This window comes from Equus przewalskii, chromosome 10, assembly GCF_037783145.1.
Source record: "Equus przewalskii isolate Varuska chromosome 10, EquPr2, whole genome shotgun sequence".
NCBI classification, from domain to species: domain Eukaryota; kingdom Metazoa; phylum Chordata; class Mammalia; order Perissodactyla; family Equidae; genus Equus; species Equus przewalskii.
Genome location: NC_091840.1, coordinates 59,510,119 through 59,536,578, shown reverse-complemented (window position 1 = coordinate 59,536,578; position 26,460 = coordinate 59,510,119). Strand labels below are relative to the sequence as shown.

At 52.2% G+C, this 26,460-nt stretch overlaps 2 protein-coding genes across 3 annotated transcripts in view; one reads left to right on the top strand and one right to left on the bottom strand.

The window, feature by feature from the left end:
• The first annotated feature begins 160 nt into the window (after positions 1 to 160).
• Positions 161 to 13,722, top strand: SMCR8 (SMCR8-C9orf72 complex subunit). Its single transcript, XM_070563623.1, has 2 exons — positions 161 to 3,044; positions 8,676 to 13,722. Exons 1-2 carry the CDS (start codon positions 685 to 687, stop codon positions 9,127 to 9,129), a joined length of 2,814 nt encoding a protein of 937 aa, XP_070419724.1. The 5' UTR covers positions 161 to 684; the 3' UTR covers positions 9,130 to 13,722.
• SHMT1 (serine hydroxymethyltransferase 1) overlaps positions 13,538 to 26,460 on the bottom strand; it is a 27,022-nt gene continuing 14,099 nt past the window's right edge. For both annotated transcript variants that reach the window (XM_070563624.1, XM_008532438.2), the window contains exons 4-12: positions 26,005 to 26,120; positions 25,459 to 25,619; positions 22,020 to 22,101; positions 21,019 to 21,231; positions 19,478 to 19,594; positions 17,948 to 18,070; positions 15,690 to 15,806; positions 15,008 to 15,118; positions 13,538 to 14,664 (exon numbers count right to left, since the gene is read on the bottom strand). In XM_070563624.1, the coding sequence (XP_070419725.1) occupies positions 14,492 to 14,664; positions 15,008 to 15,118; positions 15,690 to 15,806; positions 17,948 to 18,070; positions 19,478 to 19,594; positions 21,019 to 21,231; positions 22,020 to 22,101; positions 25,459 to 25,619; positions 26,005 to 26,120 (1,213 nt within the window). In that variant the 3' untranslated portion in view covers positions 13,538 to 14,491. The remainder of the gene's footprint in view (positions 14,665 to 15,007; positions 15,119 to 15,689; positions 15,807 to 17,947; positions 18,071 to 19,477; positions 19,595 to 21,018; positions 21,232 to 22,019; positions 22,102 to 25,458; positions 25,620 to 26,004; positions 26,121 to 26,460) is intronic.

Genomic DNA, 26,460 nt, shown 5'->3' with positions numbered 1-26,460 from the left:
ACTCCCAGACTGCCCCGCGTTACGGGGCCACTCGTCCCAGCACGTTTCCGATTCTCCGCCTCACTTCCTTTCCTTCTGGTCAGTGGTTGGCTAGTCGATTCGTCCTTGGGAGAGGCCTCTCGATAGTCCCGCCCAAGCTTCTCTTGCTCACGATGTTTTTCTCTCCTGCCGGGAACTCTGCGCGGACGCTTCCGGGTCACGCGACGTGGACACTGAGAGTCATGTGATACCAAGATGGCGTCGCCGCGGTAGCTGGCTTCGGGTTGTGGCGTCCAAGGAGTTGCGACGGTTTCTGCGCTCGGGCCGTGGGGACCGCAACGCTTGGCTGGTCCCTGCGGCGGCCCGTAGCCCCTCCTTAGGCGCTCGTTCAGTGCTGGGGCTTTTTCTGTCGCGGTGGGTTCGGGGAAGTGCTGGTGACCTCGCTGCAGGTGCCCTGCGCCGGCCGCGATACCCGGAGGAGGAGGAAGTCAACTGGCTTCCCCGGACTTCTGGACCTGCGGAGTTCATGAGGCCTCCGAGGGCACTGGAGGAGCTACACTTCTGAGGGGGCTGCCTAGTACCCCTGAGGGTAGACGAAGACCGCAGCGACTTTGCTTCCTCCTCCACAGGCCTGGCTTCCCCGCGTTGATTACCCCCGCATCCTCTCCCACTTCCTCTCAATGTTCTCTCCATATATCTGGAAATATGATCAGCGCCCCTGACGTGGTGGCCTTCACTAAAGAAGACGAGTACGAGGAGGAACCTTACAATGAGCCGGCTCTACCCGAGGAGTACTCGGTGCCTCTTTTTCCCTTCGCCAGCCAGGGAACTAACCCATGGTCCAAACTGTCCGGGGCCAAGTTCTCTCGAGACTTCATCCTTATTTCTGAGTTCTCTGAGCAGGTGGGACCCCAACCCTTGCTGACCATCCCCAATGACACCAAAGTTTTTGGTACTTTTGATCTCAATTACTTCTCTTTGCGGATCATGTCTGTGGATTACCAGGCCTCTTTCGTGGGCCATCCCCCTGGTTCTGCTTACCCCAAACTGAACTTCGTGGAGGACTCCAAGGTGGTGCTGGGAGACTCCAAGGAAGGAGCCTTTGCATATGTGCACCACCTTACCCTGTATGACCTGGAGGCCCGTGGCTTTGTGAGGCCCTTTTGCATGGCTTATATCTCGGCAGATCAGCACAAAATCATGCAGCAGTTCCAGGAGCTTTCAACTGAATTTTCTAAAGCTTCTGAGTGCTTGAAGACAGGCAACAGGAAGGCATTTGCTGGGGAACTTGAAAAAAAACTGAAAGACTTGGATTACACCAGGACAGTGCTGCACACCGAAACAGAGATCCAGAAGAAAGCTAATGACAAAGGCTTTTACTCATCTCAGGCAATTGAGAAAGCCAATGAACTGGCCAGTGTAGAGAAGTCCATCATTGAACATCAAGACCTGCTGAAGCAGATCCGCTCATACCCTCATCGGAAGTTGAAGGGGTCTGATCTGTGTTCTGGGGAGATGGAGCGCATCCAGGATCAGCCGGACCAGGCAGCCACTACCTCTAACCCTGATGAGTCTGCTGACACAGACCTTTTTACCTGCAGACCCAGCTACACCCCCAAACTCATCAAAGCAAAGTCCACCAAGTGTTTTGACAAGAAGTTGAAGACCTTGGAAGAGCTCTGTGATACTGAATATTTCACTCAGACCCTGGCTCAGCTCAGTCACATTGAGCACATGTTCAGAGGAGACCTGTGCTACCTCCTGACCAGCCAGATTGACAGAGCACTACTAAAGCAACAGCACGTAACAAACTTCCTTTTTGAAGACTTGGTGGAGGTCAGTGACAGGGTGGTAGACAAACAAAAGAGTGCACCCCCTCAGCCCTGTCAAGACAGGCCACTTTCTAGGTCTCTAGAAGAATGTCCGATCCCTCAAGTGTTAATTAGCATTGGCTCTTACAAGTCTAGCGTGGAGTCTGTGCTGATCAAGATGGAGCAGGAACTGGGAGATCAGGAGTACAAGGAAGTGGAAGTGACGGAATTGAGCAGTTTTGACGCCCAGGAAAACTTGGACTATCTGGATTTGGATATGAAAGGGAGTATCAGCAGTGGTGAAAGCATTGAGGTTTTAGGCACGGAGAAGTCCACCTCTGTGCTGTCTAAGTCTGACAGCCAGGCCAGCCTCACGGTGCCATTAAGCCCACAAGTGGTCCGGAGCAAAGCTGTCAGCTACAGGACCATCAGTGAGGACAGTATTGAAGTCCTCAGCACCTGCCCTTCTGAGGCCCTCATCCCTGACGACTTTAAGGCTAGCTACCCAAGTGCCATTAATGAAGAAGAATCATACGCAGGTGACAGTGAGGGAGCCATCCACTTCCAGGCAAGCATCAGCCCGCCAGTGCTGGATGAGGCAGAGGAGGGCAGCTTGGAAAACACTCCGTCACAAACAGACTCCTCCTGCTGCATTGGGAAGGAGAGTGACAGTCTGGGAATGCCACCCTCCACTCCAGTCCACACACTCTCTGACGAGGATGGAGTAGTGAGCAGCCCCCCACAGCGCTACAGGCAGAAGGACCAGGGGTTCCCTGTGGACTTGGCAGTGGAAAATGCCCACCCTTCCCAAGACAACACTTCTGAAGGCTTCCCTGCTTATGAACTTGACCCAAGCCACCTGCTGGCTAGCCGGGATGTTAGTAAGAGCAGCCTGGACAACTACTCAGACACCACCAGCTATGTGAGCAGTGTAGCCTCCACCAGCTCGGACAGGACTCCCTCCTCTGCTCATCCTGCTGGCCCCTCTTCAGAGAGGCATCAAAAGAGGGCTGGCCAGAACGCCTTAAAATTCATCCGCCAGTACCCCTTTGCCCACCCAGCCATCTACTCCCTGCTCAGCGGGAGGACGCTCGTGGTCCTGGGGGAGGACGAGGCCATAGTCAGGAAGCTTGTGACAGCATTGTCCATCTTTGTTCCCAACTACAGCCGCTCTGTCAAACCTGTGAAGCATTGGGTCTCCTCCCCTTTGCACATTATGGATTTTCAGAAGTGGAAGCTTATTGGTCTGCAGAGGTAATTGGTTACAGGTGGTGGGGAAGGGCCCTGTCCAATTAGAGATGAGGCTTCAGATGTCCATCCCTCTGGGTGAGGTTAAGAAATTGGTGTGGTGGACCCCAAATCAGGAGGCCTGGCCTCCAGGCTGAGCCCAGCAGCGATTCACTGTTTCTTTTGGCAAATCATTCCCCTTGCCTGGCCTCCTGTCCCCCTGCCCGTCACATGAGGGGACCGCAGTTCTTAAGTAGTTGCCAAACTTGGTCTGCACCCTGCTGGCTCAGAATTATTGGGGAGAATTTTTTATTATTATTATTTTTCCCTATAGATTGGCACCTGAGCTAACAACTGTTGCCAATTTTTTTTTCTTCTGCTTTATCTCCCCAAATCCCCCTGGTACCTTGTTGCATATCCTAGTTGCAGGTCCTTCTAGTTGTGGCAGGTGGGACGCTGCCTCAACGTGGCCTGACGAGCAGTGCCAGGTACACACCCAGAATCCGAACTGGCAAAACCCTGGGCCGCCACAGCGGAGCCCGTGAACTTAACCACTTGGCCATGGGGCTGGCCCTGGGAGGATATTTTAAATCATGGGTTCCTGGGCCCCACCCCCAGAAATTCTGATTCAGTTGGTGTGGGGTAAGACATGGAATTTATCTGGTGTATAGCAAGGTTTGAGAAGGACTGAACTTCTAGATCTCAGGTCCTTGCTGATTCCCAGAACACACGATGGTGTAACTAAGAAGAGAGCTGCTTCTGAGAAAGGGCTGTGGTAGTAATAGGAGCAGGCAGCCATCACTGGTGAGAGGGACATCAGAGGGCTCCCGTGGCTTTCACTTCACTGTCCTGGTTGCCCTAGAAGGCTGTCCTAATAAGGAAATGCAAGAGCCAGTTCCTTCTTCCTCTCTTTAAATGCTTTCTATTTCATTTCCTCATGTTACCCAACTTAAGCTTTAGGAGATTCTGTTTTTCCAAATACTCCTTGAGAAGTTGTGTGGCGCAAAGGACTCTCCCTCAGCATATGCACTGTGTTCTGCTTCCTCATTCTCTGAACCCCACTTCGCTCCTCTCTGAATCACAGGTGCTGAGCTAGGTCATCACCGGAGTCCCTGCTGACAGTCTGCTTCCCACGCCACAAAAGAACGACAAAAAGAATTTCTTCCACACTGTAGTCAGCCACCATTTGTTCTAATTTTCCAGCTTTCCATTTACATGGGTCACTGATATCAACGAGGCCCCCATCCCGAGTCTCGCTTGTTGAGAATCTAATCCAGGCCACACCGGCGGGTGCTGGGGTACCAGTTGGAGTACCTGAGCAAGGCCACTGCTGTGGAAGAATTCCTAGTCCAGGAGAGGGGACAGACAAGTGACCAGAGCCTTGCCATAACAGTGGGTGCTGCTTGTGTTCTAAGAAAACAAAGGGAGCAATCTAGTGACTTTCAGGAAGTGAGGGAGAAGGTGCCTGGAGAAGGTCTGGAGTCTTTGGCTTGAGTGACCGGGAGAGTGGGTTGCCAGTGTAGTGGAAGAGTGATGACATGGGGACTTGGTGCGATGTGCCTGAGACAGCTGGACAAGCCCAGGTGCTGGACAGGTCCTGGTGCTGCCTTGGGCATCATAGGAAGCCATCAGTCCTTGCTTACAGATGCAGGGTCTGAGGCTCAGTGGGTTAGGTGACTGCCCCAAGGACCTTTGCAGGCTCCGTCCTTCTCCCAAGATCCTCTCCCTCTGCTGGTGCCATCTCTGTGCTCTCTGGTTTAACCAGTCTGTCCTAGGAAGGGGAGGGCTTTTCAGGGACTGGGATTTGCTATTGTGGTGGAATGATGGGTTGTTATGCCTTACAAACATATCTTCTGTGTCCAACTCAGTCCTTTCACCCCAATGCTGGTCTTTGACTTTTTTTTACCTCAAAGTGGAGAATCTAAAACACACATCAGTCTACTGACATCAGCTGGCTTATCCAGGACCAAGCTCTGGACAGCCTTGCCCTTTCCAGAGGCCTTCCCTGAACTTTCCTCCTTAGAATGTGCCAGAATGGCAAAAGAGATTCATCTCTTATGCTAGCTTGACTCTACTGGGTACCTGACTGGAGTGCTATGTTGAGGAGGATTCTGAGGCCTAGGTTGGGCTGCACTGGAAAGCCTGCTGTCATCAATTAACGATGTCTCTGTGGGTACAGGAGAGGGTAGCTGGCAGGTGGGTGGTGTATTTGGCACCCTAGAGTAGAATAGGAGGTGGTCTGAGTCCAGGGCCGGCCCTACCACTGTTCATCCACAGTGGGCAAGTCACTCCTCCACTTGAGGCTTTGTTGCCTCCTGAGAAAATAAGAGGGTTGGGTCACTGAAAGATCATTTGCCAAGTATTTATGGAGGGCTGTTAAGTGCCAGCTGCTGTACCTAGTGCCAGAATTATAAGGTGAGTCAGCCGTGGTGCATCCCATGGCAAGGTGAGCGTGACCTTCATGGTCAGCCCTCACTCCAGATCCAGCTCTGTCACCGTTTTGTCAGCTTGACCTCTCTGAGGCTGCTTCTATCTGCAGATGGAGCTGGCAAGACCCACCTCGTGATAGCAGATGTCCGAGGGCACATTGCATCGTATCTGTGCCTAGTCAGTGTGAGCGCTCTTCTGATAGCCTAGCAGGGGCACAGACAGACTGCAGGGAAGGTGGGGCAGCAGGAGCTGAGTGTGGCCCTCACGGCCAGACTTCAGAGCCTTGAAGCATCCCTCCATAAAATCAAGAGGCCCATCGGAAATGACAGCTGAGATCTTTCCAAAGACTCCCAAATGGGAGTGATTAACTCTCCCGTTAAGCTTTCCTTCTCAAACCTCCTGAGCATGCACAGATGTTGGGAATTGGGAGCATCTGCCTCCAGAAGGTCCTGCTCAGGCATGAGGTATGGGAGGCAGGGGTTGGAGGCCTTGTTCCCTAAGGGATGTGTCTTTGGAGGGTCAGCTGAGGGGCCAGAAATGCAGTGGGGACTGGATTTGCCACATCTCACCCAAAGAAGTCCTGGGAGGTGAGCAGTATAAGATGAAAATCCGTGGAGTTGTGGTCCTTGGCTGTTAGAGAGGGAGGCAGTAGGTGTTCTGAGTTCAGGTCCTGGTGCTGCCATTACTAGCTGTGTGGATTTGGACCAGTCATCTCCTGTCATTCATTCATTCATTCATTCAACAAAGCCTGTTGAACACGTCTGTGGATGGGACTTACAGTACCCACCATGCAGAGCTGTAGGAAGGGTTGACCCTAGGATGTATGTAAAGCCCTAGTGCAGAGCCTGGCCCTTGGAAGTGTTCAGAGTTGTGGATAGATGGGGAGGCAGATAGGCCCATCTGAGGATCAGCATTGAACAGTACGAGTAGAAGGGGTGCCTTTCTGTGGTCATGAACTTCCCGTCTATGGGGGTGCTCAGCTGTAGAGGGGCTTGGTCCCCTGTGCTGGGCTACTCTGGAATCAGAGCTGACCCACGAGTGTCTCTTCCCCCTTGGGTGCTTTGACTTCAGCTAAAACCAGTTCAGATCATGAACTATTTTTAAGGACTCTCACCCCAGAACAGCCAGTGTCATTGGTCCTGGATTTTTTTCCCCCCTACTAAAGTAGGCCCTCTGCCTGGAAATGCTTCTCAATCAAATCAGCCGTTTGTGGGTATTGAAATCAACTTGGTCTTCTGTTGTTTTAAATCAAAACCAGAGATAATTGTATTGCCTATTAAACAGCAGTAACAAGCCCTGGACTGTTTGAAAAACAGCTCAGTTCTGGTAGAAAACAGTGCTAGTGTGGGTCGGAGGCCGTGGGTTGAGTCCTGGCTCAGCCACTTTCTAGCTGGGTGATCCTGGACAAGGCACAGCTCCTCTCTAGGCCTCAGTGTCCGCACCTCTACAGAGGTTGCCTCCCTGGCTTTGGGATGAGCCCTCATGAATCTAGACAGGTGTGGGAGGTGAAGTCTCAGGCTCCCAGGCGCCCATGCAAAGCAGCCAAGGGACAGAGGCCTGGGGCTTACCTCTTCCCATGTAATCTGGCATCCTGATGAGGAACTTTGAGGGAAACAGAAATGGAGTGAGAGTTAGAAGGAGCAGCATCTTCTAAAAGGAGTGTGTGTGTGGCTGGGGGCCTCAGAGCTGCCTTGGGAGAAGCTGGGCCTGAGGCCAGGGGGATGAGTGGCTGAAATGGAGGGGCAGGAAGTTGAGGTGAGGCCTACTTATGCCGCTGCCGCAGAGCCTCGGTGGGCTGGACATGCCAAGCCCGAGGTGGTGTTTGGCTCATGGCCTGGCCCCCTTAGGGGAGGTAAAGGTGCCTCAGGAGCAGACTGAGCACCCTGGGGGCATGCGGGAAAAGGCCTGCCTCCCTGAGAAGCCAGTGTGACACCTGCAGGCTGCGTTTCCATCACCCGTGGGATGCGGGCTGCAGCCCACTGCTCTCCTTCTGGTTCTCAGAACAAGTGGCCCATGTGGCTCTCTGCTTTCCCATCTCTGTGACCTTGCTCTTGCCGTGTTCTAGAATGCCTTCCACAGTTCCCAGAGCCCACCTCTCTTTCATGGCCCAGCTCCAAGGCCACTCCTCTAGGACCTTCCTGGCCACAGGCCTCTCGTGTGGAGACTGAGCCCATGTCTCCCCTCACTCGTGTACTTGTGTGTGCATCTTCCCAGCCAGACCAGGCTCGGTCTTCATTGCCTGCTCAGCCCCCAGGTCACTGGCTGGAATACAGTCAATGCTCAGTGAATGAATGTTCGCTATACAAGAAGGTAACCCCCAGGAAAAAAAATTATGGGATTACCTTGGTCCCAAGTGACTGTGAGTCCTTTTTATGTGTCACCTTTGGTCTGACACAGCCCTAACTTCCAGAGCTGTGTCAGTCTTGCTCAGCCAGCCATTTGCAGGACTGCAGGTAATCCCAGCTCCTCAGGGAGAACTGGCACCTGAGGAGGGTTTTAAGGAGCTGCTTACTCAGGCTGACCACTCTGACCTCCTTCCCTTCCTGAACAAACCTGCCCACCTGCCTCTGATGTGCTGGGCACAGTACCAAATCAGGCACAGTCCTGGATCTGCAGAAGCTCTTGTCCAGTGGGCAAGATGAAAAGACAAACAGTAGTCACCACACTGGTCACTACCAGGCTGATGATACTGAGGGCCAGGCACTATCCTCAGCACAACTCATTTGTCTCTGCAACAACCCCATGAGGTAGGAAATGTTATCTCTGATTTATAGATGAGGCTCAGAGAGAGTAAGAGACTTGACCAAGGTCACATAGCAAGAAAGCAGAGGAAAGGATCAGGGAAGGCCGGATAAGGTTTAAATTGGCATAAGCCAGGTACAAAAGGGAGGGAAGGTTATTCCAGGCAGAACAAATAGACCTGTGATTTTGAGGCTCCACCAAAAGCTTGGCATGGCTGAAAGGGACAGTCATCCGGAAGGTAACAGCAGAGGCCTCCGAGGCCAGCAGTTGTGCAGGGCCTTTTGGGCCACACCAAGGCACTTAAACTTAGTCATGAGGGTAGTGAGGAGGCCTTCAAAGATCGTGATGATCAGATCCTTCCAGAAAGAGCCAGTGAATGTTGGCCAGGTGGGAGCAGGCCCAGAGACAGGAAGCCCCACCCCCAAGATTCTGCCTCCATCTTCCTGGTCCTTGCTCTTCCTCTTGACCTTGGCCTGTGTGTTTCAGAGTGGCGTCCCCTGCTAGTGCTGGCACCCTCCACTCTCTGAGCCGCTACAGCCGCTACACAAGCATTCTGGACCTAGACAACAAAACCCTGCGCTGCCCGCTCTACAGAGGCACCCTCGTGCCCCGGCTGGCAGACCACCGCACTCAGATCAAGCGGGGCAGCACCTACTACCTGCATGTCCAGAGCATGCTCACCCAGCTCTGCTCCAAGGCCTTCCTCTATACCTTCTGCCACCACCTGCACCTGCCTGCCCACGACAAGGAGACAGAGGAATTGGTTGCCAGCCGCCAGGCAAGCTTCTTGAGGTTGAACCTGGGCTTGGTGAATGAAGATGTCAAGGTGGTCCAGTACCTGGCTGAGCTGCTGAAGCTGCACTATATGCAGGAGTCTCATGGGACCAGCCATCCCACGCTCAGGTTTGACTATGTCCCCAGCTTTTTGTACAAAATCTGAGGTCAGTCCCAGCCACTGTGACCAAGACCTGTGACTCAGGGTATGGGGAGGGGAGGGATTGGCATGACGAAGCAGTCCTCTGACCTGTTGAGACTTCTGGTGTAATCAGTGGGAAGGAAACTAAGGTGGGAGCCTTGGCTCCAGGCAATCTGTGAGTTGGACTTGGGCAGACAAGGGAGCCTGGCTCTCTCTGAAGGCTTCTGGAAGGACAGTAACAGCTCTCTCAGCTCCTTGGTGAGGAGTGGCCCCTGCTGAGGACTGGTAGCCAGGGCAGAAGAAAGGTTTGAGGGGGTGGGATGAGGGGCAGGAAGGCAAGGCCTGATGGGAGGAGCATGCTGGCCTCATTCAGTTCTGCTGAACACTGGAGCAGCAAAATCAAGGGAAGCAGTCCATTAACTGGAATGATTTGGTGGAAAACAGGATGGCGGACCATCCATTGCCTCGTTCAGACCCCAGCTGGGACCTTTTACTTGGCCTCCTAGAGCCCATCATCCCAGGGGAGGCCCCTGCATGAGTGAGGTGGAGGGGAGAAAGCTTGGCCCCAGCTGGGTGATGGAAAACACACAGCCTTTTGAACCCCAAGACACCCTGGCCCCATCCTCACTTCTGCTTGTAGGTGGGCCTTGGAAATCACTCCCATGGTCAGCAGAAGTGACTAAACAGTCACTAGTCCCTGGTTGTGAGGAGGAAAGCCCAGGAGACAGGCAGGGCCAAGGTGTCATGAGGCCATCACCACTGTGCAAGCAATGAAGAGCCAGCAGGCTCTCGGGCCCGGTCCACCAGCTTTTCTGGCCAGAGTGAGTGAGCACTGTTCCTTTGGGCAAGGTCTGCAGATATGCTGGAACTCGGCAGAGGTCACCCCCCAGTCCTCTCACCCATAGCAAACCTTTGCAACCACTTCACTACCTCTCACAGGGTCTCGTGGGCAAGGTGACAGCAGAGTTCTGTGCAGCTGGCTGGTCTTGGGTGGACAGCCCAGCTGGTGATAACTCATAGCAGGATTGTCTCCACGAAGGAAGAAAGCCTCCTTGTGTGGCTGTCTTTGTTGATTTGCCTCTGGGAGGCCCCGGAGGCCGGAGTATGCACATCTCACGGCAGCTCACTCCCACCCCAGCATGTCCCCCAGGTACACACACACCACCACAGCTCACTCTCCCCTCATGCGGGTCTCCCAAGTTGTGGAATGAGCCACTCCCTGGTTCACCCAAGACCTCCCTGAGGCTTTATACACAAATGCCACTGGTACGTAGATGGTTTCTTGCAACCTTGAAAATTTTGTACCTTTTTTCTTTTCAAGCTGTTTTTTCCCCTAATTAGGGAGAACTCTTGGTATTACTGCTTTTTAATTTGTTCCCAGAAAATTGTGATAAAATAGACCTGAACCAGCCACAAGTGGTTGCTCCTGAGCATGTGTGTATACGTCTAGTGGGGCCACGTTCCCTATAGCTGGGGTCCTACTGTTGAGACATGGTCTACCCTCCAGCTTTGTGGCACACTGTTGAGGTCACAGAGGGGAGGCAGAAACCCCTGGTGACCAGGGAAGGTTTGTGTCCCATGACTCCAGTAGTCCCTTTTTTGCCCAGGTCTTCTGCACAAGATATGGTTGTTGGCTCCTGGCCACTGGCTCTGCCCAGGGTCCCTGTTCCTGTCAGAGGGTGTGTGTTTGCTTCTGAGGCTGTGCTCCTTGTGGCAGATGGTGCTGCCTCCATCTCATCCATTTTCTTTATACCTGTGCACATTGCATATATTCACAGAGGAGTCACCAGGACTGTCTTGGCAGCTTTTAAATGTGAAGTGTGTGTTTGCCCATGGGGAAGGCTACATGGGAAGCCTGTTTCTCTCCATGGGCTCCTCTTATCTGTTACCACCTCCCCTCCCTCATGTTCTGGATGCTGCTTGGTTTTCTAACTGGGTGGCCAATTGCTGACTATTTAGGCCTCCAGGGACATGACCTTATGACATTTATCTCCAAGAGAAGAGAGGTCTGTGGGGTCCAAATGACAAAATGGAAAGTGACCACTGGCACCACCATGGCTATTTCTTTCCTGTGTTTCACTCCAATGTGGACTCTACAGTTAATGCTGTTCTCAACTGGAAAACTGTTAAAGGCAGAAGGTCAGTCATACTTGGCCTTCTAGAAGCAAAAGCCACGTACTGCCGTGGGCTGAAGTAGAAGTCCCCTTTGGAGGGTGTTTGCTCAGAACCTCCAAGGACTTGAAGGCAAGAGACCAGAGGGGTGTGAACAGGACGCACTGTCCTGTGGGGCCAGCCACAGAAAGAGCAAACGGGGAGCATCTCACTTGAGTTGTTTGTTCGTTAAGAAATAAAGCTGGCTTCATGGACTGACTAGTGGTTGAACTCAAGGATTGAAATTTTTGGTTAAAATCTAACACTTCAATGTGGCACTTTCAAAGGATTGCTTGATGCCAAGTATGTTTCTTTGCAAAGGGATCAAGTGGAGCTAGGACTGAGCCCCTCTGGGCAGAGGCAGGTGAGGCCATGAAGCTGCCCCTCCCCAGTGCCCCCCACTTGGGAGAAGTGGAACCCACTGAAGACTCAGACGCATCTATAAATCTTCATGGTAGGAGTAATCTCTTCAAGAATTTTCACTTGAGGCTTTCCTCTAGTAATAGGTCATTAAATGTTAATAAGACATTTAAAAACACTTCCCAGAAAACAGGACATCAGAGCCCCTTAGTGCTTCTTCAGTCCCATCACTTTGAAGGCCTAGGCACCCGACCTTTGAGGTTTGTTTCACCCTTATTTCTAATCCATCACCTGCCCCTCCCTTTTTAAAGCAGTCCAGGTTAAGGAAAACCTGATCAGGCGAGCGTTTACACAGTAGTGACTTCCAGATGCTCTAATTTAGAGAAGTCGTTTCCAGCTGGAGCCTTTTATAGCACTTGGGGCACCAGGGACACTCCAGCCTGAGCTGCTCGCACCTCACAGCTTCCCTAGGGCCCTTGCTCCTTTAGTGGAATCTTTTGATTTTAGAAATTGTGACTTTTCTGTAATTTACTGCGATGGCTGAAATTAATACACATTGCACCAGAATGTGGAGATGGGCCGTGATGGCTCACCTGTGATTTCCCTAGCTTTTAACTTCATTTCAGATCAGTTACTATATTCAAGGTAGAGTAGACTTCAATCGCGAACAAACAACAAATCCCACTTCAAAATCCTAGGAAGGCCAAGAGATTCGACCCCAAGTGCCAGGGCTGCTGCAGTTCAGTGACATGTTTCTGGAGGCCAAGTGCACGCAGTCTTGAAAATCTCACATGCACACTGACCACCACTTCTTCCAGTGCCAGACGCACGCCCACGCCTCCCCGGACCTGTTGCATGTTGCATGGCAGGCCAGCTTCTTGTGCTGCTGCCCTGTCGTCTTTGCACAGGTAGTAACACTCCCTAGCTGGCGGGGATCCACTGGCAGGTGGACAACCTTCGGAGGCACTGATCCCCCAAACCAGCAATCTGATTTTACCTCCCATCTCTTCAGTCAGAAGGAAGTGCCTTGGTTCGTGCTTTCAAGCAAACCAGCCAGCTTTCTGGCTTTTCTCCAGTAGTGTGATGGAAAGTGATAAAACTGGAATCTTTGAAAGAGAGAGAGTATCAACAGACTGAAATAAGGAAAAAGCATCAAATTTCTACTTCTGGCTGGAAACAAAACCAGTCTCAGATGATGAGGTCTGAGCACACCAAGCTCTCCTGAGCCCTTTCTCCCTTGAGCATGACCTAATCTGGCCTTGGTTGGTAAGCCTGGGTTTTGGCCATGGGAAGGAGGAAGCAGGAGTGGCGAGGGGATGGAACAAGCACTTTGCAGTGAATTAAGCTGCTGCTATGAGGCTCCGGCTTCCTGGGATGACTGTTCAGCTCCAAAGTGGAGGCTACAAAGAGGTCTTGGAGATGTCCCTTTGTCTTCAGTTGGAGAAGAGTCAAACCCTGAATGTAAGACTGTTTTGGCAGCATAATGGTCCCAAAGTGAATGGAGAGATATGGGACTGGTGTGTCACCCACACCCCATGGAGACTGCAGCAGCTGTCCCAGCCGTGCTGGAGCATACCACCACAGGGACGCCTGCCAGACAGGACCACCGGGTGCCTCACCCACTGACTGCCTGACACTGGCTGGCTGGCTGCACAGTTGGGTGGAGATAAATGCCACCTTTAAGGTTTTAGTGAAAAGCATAGTCGTGAGGAAGTCGTATTTGTTATTTTCTGGAAAGCTATTTTATTACTGCATGTTCCTCTGTCTGTGTGTGTGAATGTGGGTCCGGCCACCACGTGAGCTGTGGTCATCATCACGGTGGCTGAGGACAAGAGTATGCCAGACAAGTGTGTGACAGCAGCTCCTAAGTGTGGCTGCACCAGAGTTTAACCAGAGTAAATGCCAAATAGTATGAGAAGTGTACTTTTTAAGAAATTAATTTATTTGAGTTGTGATATTTTTGAAATATAAAAACTGGTTGTATTTTTTAAAGCTATAATTCTTGTAGACATTCTGTGGTTAAAAACTTGATTCTGCTTATTAAAAATGGTCATCCATGTTTTGCACTTCAGCTTTGTGAAAAATAAAGTTTCTCTGGGAAGGTGACATTTGGTTTCCTGACTACATGAGGGAGGTGGTTGTCTCAGGCAGAGCAGGAAGGGCCCGAGCTGGTGCTCACACCAGGACGGGACTAGGTGCCCCAGGCTCCCCCACCTGCCTAGGGGGATAGGTGATGGAGACCATTTCCACAGTGTACTGAGCTGCCAACAAACTCTGGTGGCACCCGGCGTGGACTTGACTAACTTACAATTCTTATTGAAAGCACACAGCAGAAACTTCAGGAGGATTTCTCTCTTCAATTGTAACCATCACAATTCAGTTCTCCTTTGGCGTCCTGCCAGGTAACAACACATTAAGAATGGGCAGCTTTTATGAGCCATGAACTTGAGTGTTTCTTATTTGTTGCAGCGAGTCAGGAGGAAGCCCAGTAACTAAGAGAAGGGTGAGTAAAATTCCTGGAATCTTTCCAATAGCTCTGGCCTACTCAATTGTCTAAATGAATTAAGGCTAAATGCTAGATAGTATTTCATTTTTCCAGAATAACTGTATTTATAGCTGTGGGAAAGTGAGGTTCAAATTTAAATTCCTTAAGAACTTGTCCCAGAATTACTAACAATGGTCCTTAAACAAATTTTGATTTGTCAAGAAGATAATGTGATGAAAGTCCAAAAAGAAATCTAAGAGGCACAAAGAAGTCGGTGAGGTCCCGTGTGGGGCAGCTCTTTCTCCTCAGAAGGGCACTGGGTCCTTGAGCAGGTGGCTCCTGGGCAGGCCCAGTGCTCCGGTGTGGGGGCAGGTGCGACCGTGGGCTCCTCTAGAAGGCAGGCAGGCCGGGCAGAGGGAAGAGAGAGGCGAAGCTCTCCACCTCCTCCCTCAGAGCCCTGACAGCCTGTTGGTGCTTCTCGTCCCCTGCCAGTTTCTCCTTGAACTCCTTCAGGGTGGCCTTGATGCCCACATCATTCTGAATCTGCAGAGTCAGTTCTATCCCTGTGGCGGCAAAAGACAAACGAGTCCCCTCTGGGCCACAGTGCTGTGCTGGGGCTCAGCGGGCCCGAGACACACCCGAGGCCCGGCTGCCCCAATGCCCTTGGCAGCCGGGGGCGTGACAGCTGTGGGCATTAATGTGCACCCCAGAAACAATTCTTGTATGCTCTCTCCCCTGGGTAAGACCTCTCAGAGCAGATGGGTTAGTAGGTGATTTTTGCTGTCTCCTGTCCCCAGCACTCAGCCTCGACACAGAAATATCCTTCAGTGGCTAGGTCTCAACTGCTCTGTCACGGAGCCTCCACACACAACACCACGTGGCAAACCTCCAAACCTTTATCCTTACCTCTATGAATAAACTGGGCTACTTTTTGGAACTCTTTTTCCAAAAGCCCGCGGGAGGTCAGTGCTGGGGTCCCCAGTCGCAGTCCGCTGGGCCGCAGTGCACTTCTGTCACCTTCAAGATAAATAAGTTTTGTCCCTGGGCCCACCAGTGACCACCTGCATTACAAAGGATACTTGGGCAAAAGGAACAGGCTTGCGGATGCTGGCTCAGTCCCGCGAGAAGGGCACAGCTGGTTCCAACACTAGAGGCAGAAGCAAGGGCACAGGAGACAGGGGCACATTCTGGCCGCCCTGTTTTAAATAGTAAGAAAGTCCCCTTCTGTGACGTGGCCCTTGCTCCTACGAGTGAGGCTGGCATCTGTCTGGGTTTGAGATGCGTCACATCTGATTAACAACCCAGTGAGAAATTGGGCCTGTTTTCAAGGCCCCTTCCCCTCATCGTAATGCCCCCCCACCTCCAAGCACTCTGCCTGTCCCTCCGTCTCTGTCCCTGGCAGGGTTAGAGCCGTGTCAGAAAGAGCAGGCAGGAGAGCCATGACTTGGTTCCCATCCAGCATGGGATGTCTATGCCCCCAAGTCATTTGATGTCTGTCCCCAGAGCCATATTATCATCAGCTATAACTCTGACTATAAGAAATGCAGACAGGAGAGGTAGAGAGGAGAAGACCAAGGAGGATTCTCACCTGGGCAGGTGTTCTTGTTGCAGGCAATAGAACAGGCTTCTAGCACCTTCTCAGCCCTGCCACCATCTGTGCCTTTGGAACGGAGATCCACGAGGATCAAATGGTTGTCAGAACCACCTGGAAACCAAGTTGGACATGTAGGAATGCAGAAGGCCAATTCCATGCCAAGTGAAGGAATCTCTCTCCTCTAAGAAATGAGGATGAGGGCCGGAGGGGCCACAGCAGAGGAGGTGAGGAAAGTGCGTACCCCATCGTGTGTCCGGGAAGGCTTTAACCACCTGCCAAAGAAGATGCCCAGGGCCTAAGAGCTGAAAGGACAGAGTAGTTTAAAAAGGGTACCTGATGACGCAGAGGGGGCCTGTGAAGCTGAGAGGAAAATGACCGGTGGTTTCCACAGCCCAGACTACCCCCTGCCATGACCCAACACACCAGGAGCCGGGGAAGGGCCTGGAAGCTTGTCTGGGGAGTGACAGTGTGTTCAGTGCCATTTGTGACTTCTGTTTTCTCTGACAAATCACTTGGGAATTTCTCATGTGTCTCTGAAATCCATCTTCAAGATTCCCCCTAAGTGGCCTCAGAGTAGCAGGTAGCGGTTCAATTTATGGTCACGGTGGGTGACCGCTACATTCACTGAGCACCTTGTAGGCACCAGACACTGCTAGTCTGTCATATATTTTATCCCTAATCCTGCGAGGGTGACAGTATTACCAAAACGGTGCAGATGAGGATATTGAAGCTATCAGAACTCTCTGGAACTGGCCCAAGGCCACCCAGGAGTCCGAGCACCTGCATCTTTCCACCTTGAACTCTTGCTAATCCTAGGTCACTGAGCTGGATAACAGCAACGACTTCAAAGATTCAGGTAAACTAGGTCACAGCCACCCACTTATTAGCGATGTGGCTCTAGTCAGGCAGCTCAACATTTTAGAACCTCAGACGCCTATTTGTAAAGTAAGACCAATAATTCACAAGCCTGTTTTGAGGTTTAAAAAAGGCAGTGTATACAGTGCTTGGCGAGCACCAGGCACAAAGCAGCTATCCACAAATGCGGGCTGTTCTTGTGGTCACATCGTCTGTGTCAGCTATCTGCATGTGTCCTCAGAGCAGAGTGAACGAGGGCTGAGGGCAGGCCTGGGAGCTTAGTAAGGTGGGGAAGACTCGCTGGGAGGCTTTGAGCAGTGCCAGGGCTGCCAGGCTGCCATGTGACGCCTGTTTGGCCTAAATCCTTGCAATGCCAAGCCTGGTTCCTGGACCAGCATCACTTGGGAGCTGGTGAGAAAGGCAGACCCCAGCTCAGACCTATGGAGTCAGAACCTGCATTTTTACAGGGTGCCCAGGGGATCTGTGTGCATATCCAAGTGTGAGAAACAGCGACCTAAAGGACCTTGAAGGTCACGGTCCACACTGAGATTTCTGGGGCTTTCTTACTGGAAGATGTAGAGGGTGAAGGAGAAAGCAAAGAAAGGAAGGGAAGTAACACAGAAAAGAAGGGTCCTACCTAGCTCTGCCCCTCACGAACACAAGGCTTGGTGGGGGCCCACTCCTCAGACTGGGGCCTGTAGACCCCGTGAAGGGCAGCGGGCAGGGTGGGCCCCCGAGCCTAGGGGATGCCAGGAACCACCTCCCTGGACCACCCCACGGCTAGCATACACGGCAGCCTTGTGAGCAGAGGAAAGCTGCCCTTCCTCCGGATAACATAGCACGCTGTCTGCCAGAAATGCTGTCCTGATTGTGGCAGCCGCAGGGACAGGCGGACGGCAACGAGTGGGCCCTCCCTTGGCAAGTCCATCTCACTCAGGCCACTCAGCGCCACTATCTTTTGTATGAAAGCCAACATGGACATAGCAACCGCCCCCGAGCTCCCGTGGGAGGGCCTGTTGTGCCCTGACCCTCGGGGGTAGTGGGGACACTCCAGTGGGACAGTGCGAGGCACTGCTGTCAAGAAGGCCCTGGGTCCTGCCCTCCATCAGCTATGTGACCTCTCAGCTGAGCCTCAGGAACTCCTTGTAGAAAGCTGTTCCGAGGACTTGTGGCCTCACTCGCCAGGCAACAAACAGCAATTACTATGACCATCATTTACGGCGTGGCCGAGGAGGCAGCTGGCATAGTGCAAGGGGGAGGCCACAACGGGCATGCCGGTTCCTCTGGAGGAGCCCAGGGCCACCGGCCCACAGCCACAGCCTGACTGGACGGACCAGGCTGCAAGTCTCAGTGCAACCACGAGGAGCAGGGTGCCAGCCAGCACTTTCCGTCGGTACCTGTTACTACTGTGTAGCCCAGTGCCATCAAGCTCTCAGCCAGAGCCCTGCAGTTGGCCACCACCTGGCGCTGATAGAGTCTGAATTCCGGAGTCATGGCTTGCTTCAGGGCCACAGCAACCCCTGGCAGGAAGAGACCACGGGTCAGGAAGGCCGGACGGGATCAAAAGACAGACTGTGAGTCAAAAACCCCTCGCTTCCACTCAGGCTCCCCCGCATCTCAGTGTCACCAAAGGGGCTGGGTTACATTTCCCCCCAAAATGACATCTATTTTTAACCCTACAATTACCTGGCTAGACCTCTAGACCTCCTCTCTTTAGGGAAGTGCCTTTGAGGCAGCCTTTCCCCAGGCATGGACGTCTCGGGCTAATGAGATTACCACAGGAAAGCTGCACTTAAGCAAGAGGGATTTTCCAGTTCTTTTTAAGCTTGCTAGGTGAAAACAATTACTTAGCTGCCCCAAAAGCTGATGCTTTATTGCCAAATTATGCAGATCTTTCAGCTCAGAGTCCAGCTGGAGGAGCAGGCTGTTTTATCCTGCTCCTCCAGAGTCATCTGGTACCTTGTACTCAGTCCCGAGGGCTGTGTAAAGGGGCACGGAAGATGGAGGAGAATGCAAAATATGTGTGCCGGAGTCTGGCACAGAAGCCTCCAACCAATGTTTGTGGAAATGACTGGAAATGGCCTGGACTTGCTGGAGACCAGGCGATCCCACCATCCTAAGATTTGAGAAAACTGCAGGTGCTGGGCTTGGAGGTATAAAGGGGCAACGTGAAAACACCCCGGTGGACACGCGCCCCTCCCCAGCCCCGGGGGCCTCAAATTCCCCACTCACTGCTTCCTCCACTTCGCTCTTTGGAAAAGCTAGTGCTTCTCTTGATGGAGACGTTACACCTTCCCCCTGGGCCCCTCTAACAATTGCTTTGTTCCAAATGAGATAGTGGGATAACTTTGAAATCATCACAAATTTTCTAAGCCACTTGTATAAACAGAGAAGAAACAAGTCAAACAGCTTGCTGGGCGATCGCGGAACTGGACCCACGAGTTACCAGTGTGACCCTAAGGTCAACAGTGTGAGAGTCAGACACAGTGCCTCCACGTCCACCGGAGGTCAGGATGTTAGGGGAGCAGCAACTTTTCCTTGCTAATCACACACTCCCTTGGCTATGCCTGCTTCTATTGTCACATCCCCTCCCTGTTGTTTCTTTACGAGGGCTGCACAGGGACCCTGGCCTGGCTCTCAGTTTTGCCTAGGGGTGGCCATGCATGTGGAGTGGCCATCATTCCTTCTTGTCCCTACCACACCCATCACCACTGTTTCCCTTTTCTTCCTTGTTAGCATCTCCTAGACAGAGCTGTTCCTCTCGTTTTACTCCAGCGTGGAAGGCCTGGCACACACTTTGGGTGGACAGGTGAGATGGGAATTAGGGTTCACGGGATGAGCAAAAGTGAGAGAACCCCAGACTGCCAGGGCCACTGTCAGGTGAAGGGCCATCTGAGGGCTCTTGGGTGGCTGCGGGAAAGTTTTACCAGCGATGGCGTGGTTGTGGGGACCTCCCTGGAGGCCTGGGAACACGGCGGCGTTGATGAGTGACTCTAGGTTGTACAGGCTCTCTTTGCCAGTCTTGGGATCCACACTGCGCACTCCTGGATGAAGACAAATATCAGAATGGGAACACCGGATAGGCTGTCCCCTCTGTATCCTCCCTGCTTGGACTCAAACCCAGACTGGCTGTGGGGGCGCTGAGCACAAGCCTGGCCTCTGCTCCTGGAGGCTAGACCTGGTCCACAATGCTGCAGAGCAGAGGGGGGCAGGCCACCCTTTCACAGATGACACGGGAGGATAAAAATTTTCCCCCACTGAGATCGTAACAAAGAAACTGCGTTGGGCATATTCCCTCAAAGAAGTGTCCAAGAGAGCAGCCTTCCAAGATGAATACTCCGAAGGGGAGGAGACTCACTTGGCTAGATACAGGGAATAAGCTTTCTTTCTGACAAAGAGTTAATCATCAGTAATAGTAACTACTACTGTCCCTCTAATAGAGAGCTGCTTGTGAGCCAGGACCTGCTCTAAGCACTTTAGCTAAATTAATTCATTTAATCCTCGCAACAGCAGTCTGAAGGGACAGGTACTATTATCAGACCCTACTGTGAGGTGAGGTAATAAGGCACAGAGAGGCTGTACAACTTAGTCCAAGATCACACAGTGTATACGTGGCAGAGCCATCTGGCTGGCTGGATCAAACAAATCACACCAACAGACAGTGGGAAAAACAAACATCTCCCAGGCAGGTGGGAATGGCTGCCTGCCTCAGAAACCTCAGCATGACTGAAGAAGGACCTCAGAGGAGCTTGGAGGCAACAGGGCACTGAGAAGCCATGAGTGTGTCCAGCCCTGGCCAGGGGCTGGGTGAGGAGACCCTGCCTTGGAGGTAAAGAGAAACCCATGCACCAGAGGGCAGGTTTCTCTGCTGATGCAAGGTTACTGCACAGGTCTCACCATGGGCTGAATGATGATCTGATCACTATCTGGCTGTCTCAGGTATGGGAATCCCAAAATAAGGGGAGCACCTGCACACGGATTGTAAGCATGCCATTACTGGAAAGAGAAACTCCTCACTAAAATGACTAAACTGGTACTACGGGTTATACATCAGTGTCTCATGGTTTGACTACCATGGAGCCTGCTCTGGGACAAGCATCCTAGACTACAGTGAGCTCAGCAGAGCTGCACTGAGAGGCCTTCCGGTGGCCCCCGCCAGCCACGCACGCCTTCCTTTCTCTCCGACATCTGCCTCTCAGGCAAGGTTAGCTGAGCTAAAAGACACTGGCACCCAGCACAATGCCCTTGTTCCTCCCCAAGGACCTGGACAGCTGTGCTCAGGGCCTCCTTCTAGATCGCTTCTATAAAGCCTGTTGTTGCCCCCTCCTAAGGAACTCTTTAAGAGATCCTAAAATATTCAAGGGCTCCCAGGTCAGAGCTTTCCCCAGCTTCCTAAACCAAATGTGAGCCTCCAGAGGAAAAAGGCAAACCCCGGCACCCCGCCTGTAGCCCACGTGCAGGAGCACACCTCTCCTGTAGAAGATCATGCCAGCCCGGCAGCCTCGCAGGGTTTTGTGGGTGGTGGTGGACACCACGTGGCAGTGCTCGAAGGGGGAGGGCACCACACCAGCCGCCACCAGCCCACTGACGTGTGCCATGTCGGCCATGAGATACGCCCCATTGTCATCTGCAATCTTCCGCAATCGAGCGTAGTCCAGGTTTCGGGAGTAGCAGCTGGTTCCTAAGATGGTAAAGGTGACACGATGGAGCCAGAGATGCCCGTGGCCAGCGCACAGTTGGCCGCAGTGCAAATCTGCAAAGTGGCCTCAGGGTATGCATTATTTGAAAGCTTGGAGATTTCTCCCTCTAAAATGTCTGGGAACAGAAATGAAGAATGCCCACGAAAAACATCTTTGTGTCAAAGGCAACCACTCTGATCACTGCCTCTTTGATGTCATGGTGGTTGAGATGGCCACCAACTATTATTACCACCCCCAATCAGTCAGGGATTAACATTTCTAGATGCTTCTCTAAGAACAGCCTTGGATCTTACTCCACCCTAGTACTAATGGTGGCAAACATGACATTTGTCCTGAAAGAAAAGAATACAGGGGCTGGCCCCCATGGCCGAGTGGTTAAGTTCACGTTCTCCGCTGCGGCGGCCCAGAGTTTCGCTGTTTCGGATCCTGGGTGCAGACATGACACCGCTCATCAGGCCATGCTGAGGCGGCAGCCCGCATGCCACAACTAGAAGGACCTGCAACTAAGATATATACAGCTATGTGGGGGGGCGGAGTTTGGGGAGATAAAGCAGAAAAAAAACCCAAAAAGATTGGCACCTGAGCTAACAACTGTTGCCAATCTTTAAAAAAAAAAAGAAAAGCATACACTTAGACCCCAGCAGCTCAGCTATCTAAGGCAGAAACTAGCAGTGCAGTAAGCAAGGACAGTGGGAGGCATCTTCACATCTTCCTTCTGCACAAGCCATGATCTGCTGACCCTACAGCTGCTCTCTGCCTGGTTCGTCACCTGCGATAATGAGCTTTGGGTGGAAGAGGCGAGCATTTTCCTCCAGCTGGTCGTAGTTGATGTAGCCAGTCTCTGGGTTCACCTGTGGAATGTCACAGAGATAGCAGGCTCAGGCTGCTTCCTCAGCCACGGTGTGCCTCCCTCCCACCTGCACTCCCGCCAGCTGTCAAGGCTAAGAGGCCTTCCTGCACCTGCCCGAAGCTGCTCACTCTGCGCTGCCATGGAGACAGGGAGATGCCCCAGACCAGGGCTTGAGGGCGAGAGGAGTGCCAGTGTATTCGGCCTGCACAAGTGGCATAGACAACCAGGTATCGCTCACAGGGCCAGGGTGCACTGAGGGGTTCCAGGGGCAGGGCTCTACCACTTGACGAGAAGGAACCAAAAAGCTGCTGCAGAATGAAATAGGAGTGGCAGACACGCACCACGCAACAGTGTTTCCTCCAGGAGTGAGATAAAATGCCCGCCAACAGGACTTCCAATCCAAGTACAACGAGCAAGAAAAAGAAAGAAAAAGCATAAGGGTGAGAAGACATAAGCTGACATTACACAAAGACACTGAGACACTGCATCTGGAAAACCGAGACTCCACATGCAAGCTATTAGAATTAGTAAGTAAATTTAGCAAGGTCACTGGATACAGGGTCAAAAACCAAAAATCAATTATATATGTATGCAACAAAAACCAGAAAATGACATTTTAATAGTATCATTAGTGTCAAAACCCATAAAATACCTAATGAAACATGTACAAGGCCTCTACATAAAACACTATTGAGAGAAATTTAAGAACACTTAAAAAAGTTCTAGTAACTAAGGCAGCGTGTGCCTGTAGAAGAGCAGCCAGTCTTCCGGGCGGAACTGAACCCCTGGTGACACAGTCATCGATGGATGACAACGGTGGCACTGCAGGGCAAGGTGGTCTTCCAGTAAATGGCACTGGGTCAACTGCTTATGCACACACAAGACGATGCTCTCTGGACAGCTGCCTCACCCCACACACGCACATCAACTCCAGACAGACTGTGGATCCATCTACCTGTGAAACGTAAGACAAGTTCTTCTTTTCTGGCAACACATTTCTTAGTAAGTTCAGTTTGTTAAAGTTAGATTAAAGCACCAAAAAAGTGCCAAAGAGAAGTAAAAATGATCAAGGGGGCTTCCTGTAGGTAAACTTAGGGGCGCTGGGCATGGGAGCCCTCCGGGGAGGAGGTCATGAGAGGAATTTCACGTTCTGAAGCCCCTGCCCCCAGAGGGAAGGGTTTCGGGTTTGGTGGTTACCCCTCCCAATAAAAAAGAGCGCTTACAATTCAATTCAATTACGAAGCTTGTGGGTAAGGGGACAGGAGCCCAGGCACCATCTGGAAAGGCAGGCCGAAGGACCATTTGGGGTTTGGTTTTGTGAGTTTGTTTTGGGGGTGTGAGCCCATCTTTCTCAGTCACCTGAACTTGGCAAAGAAACTGTTATCTTAATGAAAAATCAACAGCTGACCCACAGTAAAAAAATGGACATAATTCTAAAAATTTTTTAAAAGACATAATTACCAAAAAAATCTATTGCCATGCTCTCCTTTCACATTTTGCTTTTTAAACTTGTGGGACTTTCACAAAGTTTTCCTGCTTTTTTACTCTTGAAAATTCAACAAAAAACAACTCCTGGAAGAATTTAGGGGTCTTGGTAACAAAGTACAGAGGAGCTGGAGTGCTGCGGGGGCAGCGGGCAGGAGGGCAGCCCCGCAGCTGCTCCGGCCGGCGGGGAGGCGCTCGTTAGTCACGGCTGGAGCTCGTGTTGCTGTTTCTCCAGAGATGAAACGCTTGGCTCGTGTGGGACAGCTGCCTGGAGGGTGGAGAGAGTCTCAGGGAGTGGGCAGGGGTCCAGGCAAAGGCTGGGCAGGGAGGCAGCTTGGTGGGCAGAGGAGCCATGCTGGCTACTGCTGGAGGCCAGTAAGGCTGTGTCCTCCCTGCCCACCAAGGCCGGTGCCCACAGGTAAGCTGTGCCTCCTGCTGCCCAGGCTGGCCAGGGTCCCAGGCCCCATTGCTTCGCATCCCCCACTGCACCCACGGGGGTGCCGCCTGAGCAGTGCGCGTCAAAAACAGGGGCGGCTGCGGGGGACCGGGGTGCAGCCCTGAGCTTGCCAATGTCCAGAAGAGACTCTTCAGTGACACAGGACATTGGGCTAAAACGCATGGGGCTGCCCAAGGCCTCATTGAAGGTCTGAAAACAAACCATTGATGACTCTCTGCCACCATTCTTTCCACAGTACAAGAAACTGGAGAAACTGGCTTTTGTGTTCTAAGTGCAAAGACAGAGCGTTGGCACTATTGTCACATTTCAAAATCCTTCTTCAAGGGCAGCACTGGCCAATGAGGATAGCTGTGACTGGAAACACCTAGGCTTTCCATGAAAAATGAACTGTCATCTATACACAAAAAGCACATGTGCAATTACTAGAACTGAGACAGAGGCTAATAAAGAGTGAGCAATCGAGGGTATGCAACAAAGACCACGGATGCCAAGAGAGAACACGGGCTTGATTTTCTTAAAAGGATAAAATCATGTGTCTGATATCCTGCCAAGCGTAATGATGCACTGCCACCACTGCTCATGGTGGGACACATGAAACTAACCATCAATCAACACAAGAGGACAGTCCCTGGACATGAGGAAGAATCAGCATGGGCACCATAAACAAGTATGCAAGTTACCTCTTTTCTACCCACCACTCGAATCATCTTTATAGACAGTCACTATGCCTCACGCGAGCCCATGAATCTTAATGCATTTTCTGACCAAATTGTTTATAATGACAAAGACCCTCACATAAATACATGCTGGGCATATGGCTTGTACTGGCTGTGGCTGGCTGAGGGCAAGTCTGTGCGGGAAGGTGGCAGGGTGCAGGGGCAAGTTGTTCCCCTAACAGCGACATCGTAGGCGAGGGTGGGCATGCAGCCCTGGCTCCAGCCTCCCGGCCGCAGGGGCTGGCTCTGACTGAGCTGTGGAGGGCTGGGTGCTGACACAGCTGCTGGCATCCGTGCTGGAGCCAGGGCTGCAGCTGCTGGCCCGCAGGGGTTCCGAGCAGGGCTGTCACTAGGCGCCAGGCTGTAGCTGCCCTGGGAGCTGGGAGCTGTCACCCCAGCTGTCGTTGCCTCTAGTTCTGAAGCAGCCAGCACCCCTGCTGTAGCTGAAACCTCCTGGGCAGTCACCTCCCCCACCCATCTCCCTGCACTTCAGCTCAGCACCCCTGCTCTCCATCCCAGCTGACCCCAAAGAGCCCTGAATGCCTGTGGAGTCCCCAGAGCAGGGAATGACAAACAGTGACAGATGGGGGTTTCTGTAGTGCCAGGTGAACAAAACTACTTATTCCTAGAGGCACAGTGAAATGCTGGAGGTTTTGTGAGGAAACAGACCACCGGGCTATGAAGAGAGACGCACTCCTACCTTATAGGGCATAGATTCAAAAAAGATGGATGTAGCAGAGATTTTCTTCTTGTCTGTCATGAACCCATGGGTCAAGTGGCCCCCATCGGGCAGGTCCAGGCCCATGATGCGCCCATGGGGCTCCACCAGGGCGGTGTACACTGCGAAGTTTGCAGGGGAGCCTGGAACACACACACCAGAGGAGGCAGGATTATTTCCCAGAGGCATTAAGAAGTGCCTGGAGCTTGGCAACCAGGCCATCAACCAGGAATGGCCAGAACAGGCCTGGCTGCCATTATGCATTCCCCAAGCCCCCTAGAAGTTCCCCGACAACAACGCCTTTGATTGTAGGTGGAGGGGCACGTTCAGAGACAGGACACCGCCTGGGCGGGGCGAGTGCAGCTGGGAGCCAAGGGCAATGGAGAAAGACGCACAAACCAGGAGGGGCTTAGCTTATTTTTCACTTTCATTTACGGGCAGTCCTCTTTAGGACTTCTTGCTGTGAACATCAGCCCGGGAGACTGGCAGGAAGGGGGCTGCCCAGGCCTGCCCGGACATGGCAATTACCTGAGTAGGGCTGGACGTTGACCCCCCAGCACTGGGGGTCCAGATCATAGAGCTGCAGCGCTCGCTTCTGACAGAGGAGCTCCAGTTCATCGATAAACTCAGTCCCGCCGTAATACCTGCGAGGGGAAAGCAAGAGACTTGGGCCCACTCTGGCCCCGAAACTCTGTGCTCAGTGCAGAGGCCACAGCTTGGGGTAGGACAGAACACCACAAGTGGAAAACTGGTTAGGACTTGTATCCTGAACCCAACACAACTCATCTTCCATCAGTGCCTCCAGTGCTGAGGTCAGAAGACCCAGGCAGCTGTGTGACTCTGAGCAAGTAGCTCCTCAGCTGTAAAGAGGGGGTGGGTTCCAGCTTTAAAAAGAGAGAAAATTCTGACACATGCTATATGAATGGACCTTGAGGGCATTACCATTATGCTAAGAGAAACAAGCAGTTACTACTGTGTGCGTCC

Coding starts and splice junctions, on each gene's coding strand:
- SMCR8 (XM_070563623.1), top strand. CDS start 685: ATGATCAGCGCCCCTGACGTGGTGGCCTTCACTAAAGAAGACGAGTAC. Junction 3,045..8,675: donor AAGCTTATTGGTCTGCAGAG/GTAATTGGTTAC, acceptor TGTGTGTTTCAG/AGTGGCGTCCCCTGCTAGTG.